The sequence below is a fragment of the Alosa pseudoharengus genome, unplaced genomic scaffold (assembly GCF_046254945.1).
Source record: "Alosa pseudoharengus isolate Yale_2024_CS ecotype anadromous, Long Island Sound unplaced genomic scaffold, YU_APseudo_1.1 YU_APseudo_1.1_scf_12, whole genome shotgun sequence".
NCBI lineage: Eukaryota > Metazoa > Chordata > Actinopteri > Clupeiformes > Clupeidae > Alosa > Alosa pseudoharengus.
The window spans coordinates 39,638,215-39,655,031 of NW_027468587.1; the positions used below are offsets into that span (position 1 = coordinate 39,638,215).

At 41.1% G+C, this 16,817-nt stretch overlaps 1 protein-coding gene and 1 long non-coding RNA gene across 2 annotated transcripts in view; both read left to right on the forward strand.

Moving 5' to 3' along the window:
• Nucleotides 1-16,817, forward strand: part of nphs1 (NPHS1 adhesion molecule, nephrin) — a 266,694-nt gene that overhangs the window by 190,164 nt on the left and 59,713 nt on the right. The window contains exons 19-20 of the mRNA XM_076281324.1: nucleotides 3,291-3,431; nucleotides 3,946-4,067. Of these exons, the coding sequence (XP_076137439.1) occupies nucleotides 3,291-3,431; nucleotides 3,946-4,067 (263 nt within the window). The remainder of the gene's footprint in view (nucleotides 1-3,290; nucleotides 3,432-3,945; nucleotides 4,068-16,817) is intronic.
• LOC143119605 (uncharacterized) lies at nucleotides 8,152-9,750 on the forward strand. Its single transcript, XR_012986307.1, has 2 exons — nucleotides 8,152-9,171; nucleotides 9,507-9,750. It is a non-coding gene; the product is annotated as an uncharacterized LOC143119605 (long non-coding RNA).

Genomic DNA, 16,817 nt, shown 5'->3' on the forward strand with positions numbered 1-16,817 from the left:
ACAGTGGGTAGGAGTCATAGTTGATGAAAAGTGTTGACAAGTTGATGACAAGTTAAAAGTTGTTGATAGACAGCTAGTGAATGTATATAGTTTAAAAGTTTAAAAGTTGAATGTAGATAGTTTAAAAGTTGTTGATAGACAGCTAGTTTAATAGATAGATAGTTTAATGATAGTTTAAAAGTAGACCGTTTAAAAGTTGTATGTAAAAAGTTCAGTAGTTTAAAGGTCCAGTATGTAGGAAATAATGGAAAATAAACTGTAACCATTCCAAAAATGATCACCATATGTTGTCAGAGAGTAAGGAAACACGATGAATTGAAGTAATGGCTTATTTGACAACATTACTCTAACCCGTAAAACCCCGTAAAACCCATGAAAAAAATGTGTTACGGGGCGGAATATCTTGGAATTTTCGTTTATGTTTTGAACGATTAATTCTAGAATAGTGTATTAATAATGGGCTAGCGCGTCCTCCTATTTGGGTTGCCAAATTAGCAAAGGCCAACTGTCAACAGCTGTCAGTTGTAGTCATGAACGCCTACGAGAGGCAGGAAAATTTCCAAAATTAAAACAAGAAACAAATTAAGTGGACATCGGAGGAGCTTCCTGAGATGGTGACGTCTTCGTCAAACGAAGAATATCAAGTCTGACGCAGAGCTGGCCATATTTCTCCACAACAGGTAGCCTAGGCTAAACTTCATCTGCATCGCTAACTTCAGATATGTTACGTTGGTTAGAGAGGTATTTTTTGTTTTCACTGTTTCCATAATGTGTAGCTGGGTCGTGGTTGGAGAAACGTTAAAGCAGATGTAGCCTAGGTCAACTAACCAAGTCTTCATTACATCTGGCAACCCAGAAGAGGCTCGCGTCTGGTAGTCTTGAGAACATTCACCAGTGTTTTGTTTTTGGCCTACAGAACGTTCGGTAACAATCCTACAAATCGCACCTTTAATGGGTTACATTGTTTAACAGTGGATTATTGTAGTAAGGACTTTTATTTTGAAACAGTTTTGGGCAGAGGAAACAGTTGAATAGGATGTGTAGTCTTAATTGACCCAGATTGTATGCTTAAAGCCTGAGGCTGCAGGTGGCCTGAACACCTGCCATAGGATTCTAATTGCTTAACGGCCGTATTATGATGTCACAATCGGCAATGTTAAGTCTATGGGGATTTTTAAAACGTTTTTCTTTAATAGTTTAAAAAGTATAAAAGTTTCAAAGTTGAAAAGACATAGCAGCTTTGTCCGTTTGAATACCTACGTTACAAAGTTTGAATGAAGTTTCTAAGTTAAACTGTTCAAGAGAAATAGCGTACGGAAAAAGTGGTAAGCGGAATAATAATAAGAAGAAGTTGTTGAAGTTGCCTAGGAAGAACAGTACAGTGCATTTTCATGCACTGTAATAAGAAGAAGTTGCTGCCTAGGAAGAACAGTACAGTGCATTTTCATGCACTGTAATAAGAAGTTGTTGCCTAGGAAGAACAGTACAGTGCATTTTCATGCACTGTAATAAGAAGTTGCCTAGGAAGAACAGTACAGTGCATTTTCATGCACTGTAATTATAGTGTATATTGTAGTACATTTTGAAAAATAATTATGTTATAGATATGGCACTATATGGGCATTGGGCCATGATATTCTCCCATTCAGTTTTAAGTCCTTTTTATTCACTTTTGATTTGCGTGCGTTTAATCAAGGCAGGTTGATAAAAAGGGGATGTCTTAAAAAAAATAGCATGAGACAGTGCTCATCATTAGAGATGCACCGATTGCAATTTTTTGGGCCGATACCGATTTTAGCCGATTCCGATTTCATTTCTTTTAACCACTTTACAGCACACACAAATAGTTATTTTCTATCTTTTCTTTAATAGAACATGTTAATATAGAAATGTAATCAACTTATCAGTAATGGAATGGCTGTTAAAAAATGGAACAGGGGAGCAGACACATTCTTCTTCAAGTCTGACTTCAGCTGCAGTATCAAACTATAATGCTTCCCAGTGTAGGACATTCATTGCACACACTACTAATATTATATGTACAGAGCCCCTAAGGGGACTTGAGCAAAAAAAAAAATCTAAAGTTTAGTTTCATGTGCTCAAGTGAAACTTTCATGTGCTCACCTGAAACTTTCATGTGCTTTCAGTCTCAACCCTTCAAATCAAACAGTAGCCTTGTACATGAGTTCTCAAACCTTTACAACCCCAAAACATTCTAAAAGGCTAGTACCACTAGGCCAACTACTATGCATGGTGGTGCACTGACTCAGATGCATGCAGCCAAACAGCCAATAAAAGCATTTTTATTGAGATGTTTTTTTTTCCGTCTATCGTCCTCTATCTCTCCACTGTTACATATTTCATATGTACGGGTAACTCTTTAACACACCCACAAGGAGATGGTACTGCTCATAACCAGAACCCTATGTGATACCAATGAATGTCCAAACTTACACAGGTAAGCGGATACAATACTGAAACCCACACAAATCTTTCTTACTCACAACCTCACACGGTACCGTAATAGTGGAGATCAAACAATCAGTGATTGCACGCCGCCAACACAGGTGCTTTATGATCTGCTGTGGGTGTGACTGGGCATGCCAGTGTGTCTTAAAGTCTATCCACAGTCCTTAGCAGGCTGGGGGATCATTCCCCATACATATCATCATCATCAACCGTTTTTTATTCAGGGAGAAATTGACTGAGCATCAAGCACTTTTACAGCAATGCCCTGAGTTACAAAACATACAACAACAATAATCAAGATAACAGAATAGAAAGAAAAGAATAAGGGGAATATGTATGTATAAATAATAATAATGATATAAAAGGTCTAAATATTAGTCAAAGCAAGAACATTGTACAACAGCCATATCATCAATCATACCCTTGAATTGGTCTAGTGACACAAAATCTAATTTGAGTAATTCTTGCAATTTGTTCCATCTGAAATATGATAGAGGGTCTCGGGACAATAGATAACTATAGGGAGCAACCTCAAATGAAAACATTTTTCTTTACAAAAAAAATAAGTAAATTTAATTATTTTAATTAAATTAGCCAAATTACACATTTGCTTGGAGAACTGTTTATCATTGCAAAAATGACATTTAAAACATGAGGAGTCCTGGGCACATACGCAGTAGACATAGCACTTGCTGCTTAAAACAGATGGAAAAAGATGTCTCTCATTGTAAAAACTGCCCTGTCTGATTGGGATGTTATGGCAAATTTCTGTGTTATTCTTTTCTAGTTATAAGAATTTACTAAAGCTGTTCTGTTTTCAGAGACTGACTTTCGATACAGCTGGGATGATGATTTTGTGCTTAAGATCAAAAATGTGACAAGACATGATGCAGGAGTGTATGCCATTGAATGTTCAAATGACGAGGGGCAGAACCATACTCAAATCTACCTACATATTTCCTGTGAGTACAATGGTAGAAGATAAACAGTTTTTACCATTATTCAGAATAAGGAGAGATGAAATGTTAAAGGTACTGTTAGTGGTTATAAGTAATTTCTAACCTGTAACAGCAAGTTACAGTGCCCTTCAGAATTAGTATTGGTTACACTTTACTTGAAGGTATCTACATAAGAGTGACGTGACACTGTCATGAACATATCATAAACATTATAAATAAGTCATAAACGTTCATGCCATAACGCTTCTGTCATTAAGTTATATTCGGTTTCATTATGGTTAGAGTTAGGGTTTGGGTTCATGTGTCATGACAGTGTCATCTCACTCTTATGTAGATACCTTGAAGTAAAGTGTTACCTAATTATTATTAGGCCTATCCTGATAAATTTGACTTAAAATAGGTATAACAATCCTCTTTTGGTGATGTATTGTAATCTCACAATGGAAACTATCAGAGTAATGTACCAGTAGAGTTAGGGTGACTTGACATTCAGTATCTTTTCTTGTTTGATCTCCAGATGCACCAAGGATCAGAATGAAATCAAATATTGTGTATGTGGACATTGGTGGAACCATAGATCTGCTTTGTGAAGTAGAAGCCAATCCTGTATCCGCCGGAATGTTCTCCTGGAGTTGGCTTGTAAGTTGTAACTATAGTTTAGGTTAATTGTAGTTAATAAGATTTTAAGAATCAATTGTATAGAAAAATTAAGTATATTCTCTCTCCATGCTTATTTAGGCCTGCATATAATGTTATAGCCCAACTAACCTTTGTAAATAAGATCTTTTTTTTTTACAAACACTTCACCATGCTTCAAAATGCAGAGTATGTGAACAGCGTTTCCAAATGAAAACTAGCGCACACAGTCTTGCACTTCACCAATGCTAAGCCAAGGATGTATGGTCCAGTCTCTCACAGCTGTTTGTAATTACCTAGACCAACAATGTAAGACAGGCACACAGCAAGTCCATAGTATGCAATGCTATGCACAAGGCAAATAGACTACACTAGGGGCGGTGGTAGCGTAGTGCTTAAGGAGCTGGGCTAGCCAGAAAAGTTGTGGATTCAATTCCCGACTTCCACCAATGTGCCCTTGAACAAGGCACTTAACCCCTAGTTGCTCCAAGGACAATGACCCTTGTAATATAATTGACGTATGTAAGACGCTTTGGATGAAAAACGTATATTACATGAATGTACACAATAAAAACATGCTGGGGCCTTATGTATAAAAAGGCTGTGTAGAAATCATCCTACATTTGATCTAAGATAATTTATGATGGTACATGTGATTCAAAGAAAACAAACATACAATACAAACATTGAGACATTGTGTAACACTAGGTAGCAGACTCAAGAACTGAAACACTGAAAGACTGAACAATAAGGCAGTGTTTATATACCCAACCAAAATAGTAAAAGGACAAAATGAAACACAGGTGAATTCAACAAAGTCAGGGGACAGAGGAAGAAAATGTCTGAAATGGTGGCATCTGGAGGATACACTGAAATGGTATCAGACTACATTTGCAAATGCATAGACGATGTTGTACCGCGAGTGACTGTATGGACTTTTCCTAATCAGAAACCATGGGTGAATGGAGAGGTCTCTTCAGCACTCAAAGCCCGAACAGCAGCCTATCATTCTGGTAACCCTAGTGATTACAAAATAGCCCGTTATGAACTAAGAAAATCCATTAAATTGGCCAAGAGACAGTACAGAGAAAAAGTGGAGTCATATTAATAATAATAATAATAATAATACATTTTATTTAAAGGCGCCTTTCTTGGCACTCAAGGACACCGTACATACAAATATAAAATATTTTTTAAAAAAACAAGCAAGAAAAGACAAAAACAGAAACAACACAAACAAACAAAATTAACATCATATGGAATAAGCAGTTTTAAAAAGATGTGTTTTGAGTTGTGATTTGAAATGGGGGAATGAATCAATGTTTCTGAGTTGGGGTGGTAGTGAATTCCAGAGACGGGGAGCAGAGCGGCTGAATGCTCTGCTCCCCATGGTGGTAAGACGGGCGGTGGGGACAGACAGGTGTATGGAGGAAGAGGATCTTAGAGAGCGGGAGGGAGTGGGAACATGGAGGAGATCAGACAATATGGAGGGGCGAGGTTGTGAATGGCCTTGAAAGTAAACAGGAGGACTTTAAATTGGATGCGGAACTGAACCGGGAGCCAGTGGAGCTGATGGAGGACGGGAGTGATGTCGTGAATGGAGGGGGTTCGAGTTATGATGCGGGCAGCTGAATTCTGGACTAGTTGAAGTTTATGGAGGGATTTGTGGGGGAGGCCGAAAAGGAGAGAGTTGCAGTAATCAAGACGGGAAGTGACAAGACTGTGGACAAGAATGGCAGCAGTGTGGGGGGTTAGGGAGGGGCGGAGGCGATTGATATTACATAGGTGGAAGTAAGCAGACCGAGTGATATTATTGATGTGGGATTGAAAGGATAGGGTGCTGTCAAGGATGACACCCAGACTCTTAACCTGAGGGGAGGGTGAAACAGAGGAGTTATCAATAGAAAGAGAAAAGCTGTCGGTTTTGGATAGAGTGGACTTAGTACCAATGAGGAGGACCTCGGTTTTGTTACTGTTTAGTTTAAGGAAGTTTTGGGTGGACCAGGTTTTTATTTCAGAGATGCAATCAGTAAGGGAGGTGGGTGGGAGAGTGGACGAAGGTTTGCTGGAGAGATAGAGCTGGGTGTCATCTGCATAACAGTGGAAATTAATGTTGAATCTGCGAAAGATATTGCCGAGGGGAAGGAGGTAGATGATGAAGAGTAGGGGCCCCAGGACAGAGCCCTGGGGCACACCTGAAGTGACGGAGGGGGGGATGGATTTAAGGGACTTAAGTTGAATGAACTGAGTGCGGCCAGAGAGGTAGGATGTGAACCAGTTGAACGGAGTGTGGGTGATGCCAATGGAAGACAGCCTGTTGAGGAGGGTGGTGTGACAAATGGTATCAAAGGCTGCACTCAGGTCGAGGAGGATGAGGATGGTGAGGAGTCCAGAATCAGCTGCCATAAGGAGGTCATTGGTAATTTTAATAAAATAAAATTAATAAGTGCTGTTTCAGTGCTGTGGAGTGGGCGGAAATCGGACTGGAACTGTTCATACAGGTTATTATTGGATAAGTGAGAATGGAGTTGGGTGGCAACTGTTTTTTCAAGGATTTTGGAGATGAAGGGTAGATTGGATATAGGATGGAAGTTGTTGAAGGGGTCAGCACCAGGTTTTTTCAAAATTGGGGTTATGGCAGCAGTTTTGAAGGATGTAGGGACAGTTCCAGTGGTGAGAGAGGAGTGGATAATGACAGAAATGAGGGGGGCAAAGGAGGGGAGGCTGGCTTTAACAAGTTGTGTGGGGAGGGGGTTAAGTTGACAGGTGGATGGTTTGGCTTTCTGAATGAGTCCTGTGATTTCTAAGAGAGTGGGGAGCTGGAAGGAAGAAAAAGAGTGTGTGGAAGGGTGAGAGTCGGCTGGGATGCTGAGGAGAGGAGTCGTTCCAAGGTGCTGGTGAATATTCCGGATTTTTGCAATGAAAAATGACATTAAGGAGTTACAGAAGGAGGTTGTGTACAAGTGAGGGGGGAGAGAGTTCTGGGGCTGGGTGATATTGTTTAGTAGGGAGAACAGTGGCTTAGAGTTGCCTTTGTTGGCAGTGATTATACTGGAAAAATAGTGGATTTTGGTGCTGGGATCCAACACCAGGGATATGTGGAGTGGGTTAAGGATCATCACTGACTACAAAGGAAAGAGCCACAGAGCAGATGCGACCTCTGTCTGTCTTGCAGAGGAGCTGAACTCTTTCTATGACCGGTTTGGGACACCCACCAGGTCAGAGATACTGTTAGAGCAAGACTGCTGCCCTTTTCAGGTATCTGTGACAGATGTGTGCAAATCCTTCAGAAGAGTGAATGCACATAAACCTCCAGGACCTGACAACATCCCGGGGCGTGTTCTTAAGGCCTGTGCTTCTGAACTGGCAGCGGTATTCACAGACATCTTCAACCTCTCACTGCTACAGTCTGTCGTCCCCACATGCTTTAAGAGGGCCACCATCATCCCAGTCCCTAAGAAACCATCAGCGAGCTGTCTAAATGATTACTGCCCGGTCACTCTGACCTCTGTTGTGATGAAGTGCTTTGAGAGGTTAGTCAAAGACCACATTACATTCTGTCTGTCTACTGCATTAGACCCACTCCAGTTTGCTTATAGGTCTAACAGGTCTACAGATGATGCTGTAGCTTTGGCCTTGAATACTGCTCTCTCTCACTTGGATCAGAACAACATGTACGTACGGATGCTCTTTATCAACTTCAGCTCCGCCTTCAACACCATATTACCATCTTGTCAGGATCTGGCCCGGACCTTTGAGTTTGTGCCACCCCGGTGGCCATTTTGTGTATTGTCCTGTGTTTGTTTTTGCCTGTTTCCCATGTGCTTTGTGTTACCTGCCTGTCACCTGTCTTTGTCTCCGCCCCATCTCCTTATTTGGTCATGCTTCCTGTCTCGTTTGTTTTCCCTCCAGTTCTGCCTCCTCACCTGTTCCTTGTTATTGTCTCGTTGGTTTCGTCCAGTCCTCTGTCTTTCTGTTAATTGGTATGTGTATTTCTACCCTCCTGTTTCTCTGTTCCCTGTCGGCTCGTCTCTCTGTTTGTCTTGTCCAAGCCCCGTTGTAAGTAAGCTGTTGTAAGTAAGTTCCCAGTACACTACGGGTGACCCGTATTCGGGCAAATACAGTGCCCCCCACCTCCCCCCAACAACCCCCATGCATTTCTTTGCACCTTATCATGAACTACCATAGTCATGCTATATACCATTTTAAAGCTGAGAAACTCAAGAATCGATATATGTAAAGCTTTCCATGAATTAACATATATTTCGTGTGTAAAATATAAGTTTATCCCGATATATAACATATCAGAATACCCCCCTCCACCACCCCCCAAAGTTGCTGCGTTCATATTTTGTCACTTGTCTGTATGGCCGTACCAATAAGTTAGCCCAGCATGCTTGGTCTTGAAATTTTCGTAAGAATCCATAGATGTAAAATATCTACATTGTTATATTGCCAATATATTGAGTAGTTGTACACGCCAGTACAAACAAAACAGATACATACGAAAAGAAGCGAAGTAAACACTTATTTTTCGCGGAAATCCAGATATTTCGGTTTTACTTCCATTATTGTCGCTGGATTCACGGTACTCCGCGTGTTCACGAGGCTCTTCTGATTCCATCGATACCCATTACATGTCTGTAGGACCAATGAGAGTCGAGATAGATGCCATCAAAGCCAATGAGTCACGTAAGCGATGAATCTGACAACCAGTCTTTGAATGGTCATAGCGCTGCGTCTGAGTGAGCCAATGAGATGGGACCTAGATGTCCGTGTAGCCAATGAGGAGAGCTTTCTTTAGACATGTGACACATCGTCACATTCTACTTCCCTGTCGGCTAAACTCAAGGCGCATAGCCCATGCGTAACCAGATTCCGAAGCAGTGGTTTGGAAGTTTGTTACTAAACAAGCAAGAGACATGTTTTTGAAGGTTTTTGTTCGTAAAACATGCCAAAGAGACAAAAAAAAGACGAAACATGTCGAAGAACCCGAGGACATTGAAGATCTGGAGGACATCGATGAAGGAGAAGAAAGCAATTTCTCGGAATGCGACTCCGAGGAGGAGCAGAACTTTTTAGCTGGGAAGGACCCCGATTTTGAGCTGTGAGTAGACTACTTATATCCATATACAGTTACAGATACAGTTTAGTTTGCTTTTGTAATGTTTAGTGCATAGTTTTTCATTTAGCTTTGTTTCATAGTGTGAACAGTGTGAACAGTGTTCTGGTACCTGGGGGGGAGGGGAGTTAGGTGAGAATGCAGTGTGTGTTTGTGTGTGTGTGTGTGTGTGTGTGTGTGTGTGTGTGTGTGTAAAAGAGAGAGCAGGGCGAGGTGTGACCTGAGTACACACATTTATATCATTTGTATAAGTTGTTGGGAAGGGTTTTCATATACTTTAGTGGGTCTGAGCCTAACTTCCATCTGTACAATTTTTTCAGTGACAGCGATGAAGACTGGGCCCCGCCAAGCAAAAAAACAAGAGCTGAGGATCCTGTGTCTGAGGAAGAGGAGCCGGTGGCCGAGACTATTTCAGTTGTTCATAACACGTTCCATTTTGTTGACCGTGGTTGCCAACACAAATACATTTCTATTGCATTGAATGTGAATCATTTGATGTTTCGTTTGCCAGGGTATTGTTATTTTTTACCTTTGTTTCATTTTATAATACAAATGTTCACTGCATTACCTTGTTTGTCCTTTTTTCATGGAAATCTCAAAGGCGTAGGAGCAAAAGTAAGAGTTTCAGGTCAGATAATGCTTCTCTGGACTCATGGCACAGCCACTGCAAAGCACTCCAGGTACAAGCAACATGACACAGAGAGTGTAACCTTTCATTTGACACCAAGATCATGGTTCTACATAAAGGGGTTCTTGTATAGGAAGCATTTTAGTTTTGGGTAACCAAAGGTCCTTTTGGAGTCTCCAAATGGACACTTAGCAAAACGCATGTGTATGCCCACACAAATATGGGTCCCACACAGTCATTCTTCATCCTATAAGGATCTACTTTGACATACAGATTCACAAGACCTGGTAGTGGGCCTCAGTGGTGTTTTCAAGAGAACATAAGTGACCAAGAGGGCAGAATGTGGTCATTTCTAGAGATGTACATAACCGCCTATAAAAAAAACTATCATTCTACCCTTTGCCACTCTCTGATAGTTCATCACACAGTCAATCTATTGGTACCAAAAAATTCTACAAGGCCTTAGCTTTCCAAAGAGGTCAGGCACTTGATTGTAAGTCAAAGTATGTGGCAACAGGGCCATTTTAAGTAGGCGGTGTGCAATTTCGAGGAAAAACTCAAAATAGGGGTGGAAATGTATAAGGTTAAGTTTGTGTAAAATAAATTGTTTTTGTCCGTAACTCTGCCCGGTGGGGTCTTGCATTTGGGTCCTCCTGCACATCCCTGAAACATCTAGGCTCATCATGAAAATGCAAGACTTGAACATCAGTCCCTCCATGTGCAGCTGGATACTAAACTTCCTAACAGGCAGGCCAAAGGCAGTACGGCTAGGTAACATCACCTCCTCCAGTCTAACACTCAGCACTGGTGCTCCACAGGGTTGTGTTAAGCCCCCTGTTGTACTCACTGTTCACATATGATTGTGCAGCCACTAACCACTCCAACACCATCATTAAATTTGACACCACCATAATCAGCTGCATCAAGAATGGTGATCGAGTCTGCCTACTGAGCAGAGGTGGCAACAATGACATCTTGGTGTCGGAAAAACAGTCTGCTGCTCAATGTAACATAAACCAAGGAGCTGATAGTGGATTACAGACGACTGCAGGGAGAAGAACACACACCCATTCACATCGGGAGTGCAGCTGTGGAGAGAGTCAAAAGCTTCAGATTCCTGGGTATAAACATCAGTGACGATCTGAGCTAGACACATCATATTGGTGTGGTCACAAAGACAGCTAGATAGCGGCTCTTCTTTCTGCACCGTCTGTGGAAATTTGGCAACAAAATATTGACCAACTTTTACCGCGGTACAATAGAGAGCATTCTGACTGGTGGCATAACAACATGGTATGGTAACAGCACTGCCCAGGATCAAAAATCGCTACAAAGAGTTGTCAGATCAGCACAGCGCATTACAAGGACTGAGTTACCATCCATCCAGGACCTCTACAGCCAGCACTGCAGAAGAAAGGCCAAGCGTATAGTCTCTGACTCCAGTCATCCCAACCACTGTCTTTTCACCCTCCTGCCTTCTGGCAGACGATACAAGAGCATAAGGACCCGTACCAGCAGATACAGGGATAGTTTCTTCCCGCAAGTCAGCAGGATGCTGAACCATCCTTGAAAATCACCACATAATGGCACTTAGTTTTTTGGATTCTGTTTTACCCTCTTCCTCCTTCTCTCTCCATCCTATTTTTTATAGTATTTTTTAAATGTATTCTTGAAATTGAATGGACTCTTGAGCACAAGGAATTTCAATGCTAATTAATGCTTTTTTATGAGTACATGATAATAAACTTGAACTTGACAAAACCATCATTTGAGGTTCTGTCATTAGGGCCCGAGCACTGACAGTGCAGAGCTGGGACGAGCCGGGAAGCCCTATTGTTTTTGTAAGGATTATTGTTCTTTCTCTTATTCACTTTTTTTGGGACCTTTTTTGGTTCCCATGGTCGAAAACGCAGGAAATTTGGTACACACGTCATTTGTAGCGCCCGATACTCGATACCCTTATGTGACTCATCCAGAGGATGACATACTTTCAGCTACACACACCAAATTTGGTAGGTGTATCTCCCCAAGATGAACAACTTTCGTATGTACAATGCATTAACCATGCCCAACAGGAAATGAGGTATTGGGATTTTGTGCGTTATGGGCATTTTCCTACTGTAGGTTGATATTCACATGCCCATAATGCATATTTGGCATATCGCCACCAATTACCAACAGAAAGAATGACAATTACACTGATGTCACATGATCAATTTTAACATACTCCTCGTAGATGATTTGTCAGATTAATGTGAAATTTGGCAAACATGATGCCAAGATGATTTTTTTATGATTTTAATATCTCGCCACATAAACAGGCGATGTGTCATAAAGTCACAGTGCATTAAATGAATGGTCTGAAACTTCTCAGGTTAATTGGATATCATCATAATCGTAGTATCTGACACCCAATGGGCATGCCTGGCATTGCGCCACCACCTGGCAAAGCAGGAAATGTGCCAGAAATTGGCAATGCCTTAACTGATTGATTGACTGAAAATACAAAATCTTTACAAAATCTCTATTTATGCACTTAATATATTTAGCAATCCCATGTCTATTTTTATACTATTGTATGAATGATGATAAGTGGAAGTGTTGTTATGTCGTGTTTTTGTAAGCTTCTGGACATTTTGAATTTCCCTACTGGGATGAATAAAGTGCTATTTTGTCTTATCTTAAATAGGGGCGGGATAATCAGTTGTCTTTCAAATTCCCTCTGCACGCAATAGGACGCAATAGGATATTTGTTTTCAAGTAGCAGGGAATTCAAGCCAAACCGTTGCAACTCTGCCATCAATCATTATGTTAAGCCCACCAAACGACTCTATACACGATTTCAATGTCCTGATTAAGTTTCGATTTCTGGAGCTCACAAGCCAACGGAGAGTTGCTAGACTAGCCCTGGCAGCAAATGTAATTTGCTGCCGCTAGGGGCGCGTCTAGATTTCTAGGCTAGGATTGATCTGAAACTTTACAAAATAGTGGATATCATGATTGTGATGACATTTATATGTGTAATTCACATGCCCAGCAGAGGAGGCCTCTATAGGTATGAGCTACACCAGGCACGCAACTGAAGCGTTCCGTTCGCGACGCATAAAATCCATTTTAAATGAATGGTCTATTTTCACTACCATAGATATCACTGTCTCCATTAGTGAGCTTGCTTGTCATCACTTTTCAGTTGCCTTCAGTGACCTTACTAGAATTTCATAAATTGTGTAACTCATTCACATAATTTGTTTTACATTCATTTTGTAAGGTACATCGGATTTTTTTCTGTGTAGGGGAGAACGTTTTATTTAGAATTATTGTGTGTAGCTCTCTGTGTTTTCTAACATCAGCTAGCTAGGGGGATAGCTTGCTAGCGGTCTCCCCACCAGTCAGCTAACGTTACATAGTAACTCGCTAAGTCCTAGCAAGATGGATTCGACCGAACTTTCAGGCGATGAATGGATGAACATCGTTGACCGCATCTTACAGGATTTTTTACAGTCTTTTGAAATGAGGAGAACTTATGAGTGAATGCAGAGGGGAGACCACGAGACTTCCTGTGAAATTAACAGTTAGTAGGTGCTAGTGTAAGGAGAAACTTGTTCCATGTAGGCTATGCATTAGAAAGTGCAGCTTCTCAAAGTAGCCGTCCTGCAAGTTCACTGATGTGTTATGATCGCATTAGCCTATGTTATGGATGTGTTATAACGTCAATAGGCAGCTCTATCTAACCGTAGTACGGTAGACAACAAGCTACAACCCGGTTTTCATCCGAAAGAACCGTGTACATATGTGGATAAATAAAATGCATCCCTGTAAGCATTCTGCTTTCAGCCGAGCGACAAGGGGCCGTCTACAAAAGGGGTCTCAAACTCAAATGAGCTGGGGGCCACTTCTGCCAACATCATCTGATTGGAGGGCCACATCAGTGTTAAAGAATAATGCAAAAAAAGAACGGCTATTTCTGAAAATGCAATGTTTTTCTCGAATACTACACAAAACTGCAAACAGAAAGTGCAAGTATTTTTATCTTTTTTTAGACACCTGTGCTAGCAACCTTAGTGATAAAATAATAATGATAAAATAAATATTAATACAAATTATAAAAACAAAACGCATAAAAACAGGTATGTGTGTGTTTCACACCAAATAAAAATATGTTCCTCTCATAACTTATTTAAACCTGGCAAACTTTAGGCGCCAGGGTTAAGAAAACTACGGAGCCCTCCGGGTGACATGGGGAAAAAAACATGGGTTAAAAAAAAAAAAAAAAAATTAATGGGGAAAAAAAACGATGCACTTTTGCGGGATCTCATTGCGGGATCTCGCAAAACTTTTGCGAGATCCCGCAAAAGTTTTGCGAGATCTCGCAAAACTTTTTTTCTACTTTTGGAACTTGCTGGGCTTCCTACTTGACCCCAATAGGCCCACAAACCACTACCGCCAGATGGCAATCATATCATGATACTATGATTGCTCTATCACTGTTGCGTTTTGTGGGTTTTCTGGACACATTACATAGGCCTATGACACGGGAGGGAGAGGGAGACACCTGCGTGCAGACACTCACACACAGTCCAGGCGCGTAGCAAGCATGGGGGATGTGGGTGTTATAACGTACACAGTTTTGCTGGAACACGATTCTATCCCCCACACTTTTTGTCAGATTAAATTGAAAGTAAAATATATGGAAATAAACGCTCCCGTAAAGAGTTGGAACCGTATCTATAACGCACACACAGAGACACAAATAGGTCTGTTGATTTGATTGAACGGTCATCCAGCCAATCACATCAAGTTAGGTGAAGAACCTCTCTGATCAAATTCAGAGTGTACGTCTTTCAAGGCTATGCTGCTGCTTGGGTCTGCATTGTAACGTCTGCAGTGAGCAGATTTCAGATAGAATTGAAATGATAATTGTTACCGCATTATGCTAATTTAGGAAACCAAAATTCACTGTCTGACTGACAGTTTTTGTCACAATGCAGGGAGTCAAAGTGAAAGCGGGGTGCGTGCACCAAGGCACCTGTTTCTGCAGGAAAACCTTTGGCTACTTTTCTCAGAGCATTATGCTTTCTCTGCCTATGATCTGCAGCTTTTCTCAAACTATGGGCCTCCTCAACAATTAACCTACTACTGCTCCACGTAGCCGCGGAATTAAGTTATGCCCGGTGCTTCACATGTCTGCTCATTTGCAGCATACTTATTCATTTGGTGTCATCAACTATATAGACATAGCCCAGTCAGCACACATACAGTACGTCTCCAAGACGCTTGGAAAGGAACAGCTTAATTACATCGCGTTCCATTTAGAACGTCTTATTTGATCTGATCTTACAAACGGCGGCGTCAAGACACATTTGAGTTCTACATCGGAGATAGAACGCTTATGATCGCTCATGCAATGTGTGCGTCTCTGCAGCAAGTGAAACTGGAGGTAACGTGGGCTAGAAGCAACAATAGTTTAAACAACAACGTGGCTTCCTGTAACTATCAATGGAAAAATGCATAGAAACTGCTAATCATAATCTTTAAATTGACATTAATTAAGCTGGCTATATATAACACAATTTATATATATTCCCTTTGCATATGTTTGGGTAGACTTCAAACGTTTTTGAATTTGAGCTTACAGTTCTGTGTCCATTTACATTTAGGCTATTTAATAGGTATTAGTGATACCTCGAAATTAGGCTGCTGTCTGTTAGGCAATTTATTGTAGCCTGCTGTGTGTGCGTGTCGGCACGCAGGTGTCTCCCTCTCCCTCCCGTTTTCATAGGCCTATGTAATGTGTCCAGAAAACCCACAACACGCAACAGTGATAGAGCAATCATAGGATCATAATACGATTGCCATTTGGCGGTAGTGGTTTGTGGGCCTATTGGGGTCAAGTAGGAAGCCCAGCAAGTTCCAAAAGTAGAAAAAAGGTTTTGCGAGATCCCGCAATGAGATCCCGCAAAAGTGCATCGTTTTTTTCCCCCATTACTTTTTTTTAACCCATGTTTTTTCCCCATGTCACCCGGAGGGCTCCGTAGAAAACAACATGGATTTTAACATCAAAATTTCAAAAGGCTTGAAAGTGGTCAGAGATAGTTATAGATAGAAGTCCTACTGTAAATGTAAAAATCTTTGAGTATAAACCAAAGTTTATGAAGGGGGTAAATTTACCCATTTAATTTGCCACTGGATGGCAAGCACCTTAAATTATGCACCTTTCAGTAAATACTGGACGTTGAACATATTTGAGCAGGTTTATTATTTTTCTGTCATATTACCCACATAACAAATTAACAGTAGGCCTAAGATGTAAACCAACAAAAGTAAACTAATACTATAACCACAAACCGTTAAGGCCTACAATAAAGTAACCTGGTCAAATCAGTTCCTATCGTGGGTGACTTTGTAGTTCTTCAGAGCCCTATTTTTACTACCCCTGTTGTCTGTACCACGTCTATTACGGACACTATCATCACAATTACCGCTGCCACCTCCAGCTATGTTGGGCAGAGGGTCGAAATAAGCATGGACACCGTCGTACACTCAAAGACGCACCTCCATTCACAGATGCACCGTGACTATCACTGTCAATAGACGAGCGATCATAATCTCCAAAGGGCAGATATTCTCCTTCAGAATCAGAATAGGTGAATAACATAGCCTACCCAAGACTTCATCACCCGTGAAAATTTTTTCAACATTTGGTGTAGGCCTATTTCTGCTTCCATTTGTGCAAAACTATGGCCAGCATTGCTTCCGCATCATTACAAACAAATGCACGTCTTCTTGTTTCTCGCGTGTTATACAAGTATTTCTTGAAAACTGTGCAGCGAATTTGGGCTTGAATCGAAGCTCTGGATGTCTAGCAACTAGTGGAGGAGAGTACACATGGGATTTGTCACCGTACGTGGATCTATCGTCTATTTTAATCAGCGTTGTTGTTTGTCGCAATTAAAAATACCCTCAAGGGCCGAACTACATTATTATTTTGACATTAGGTTGCGGG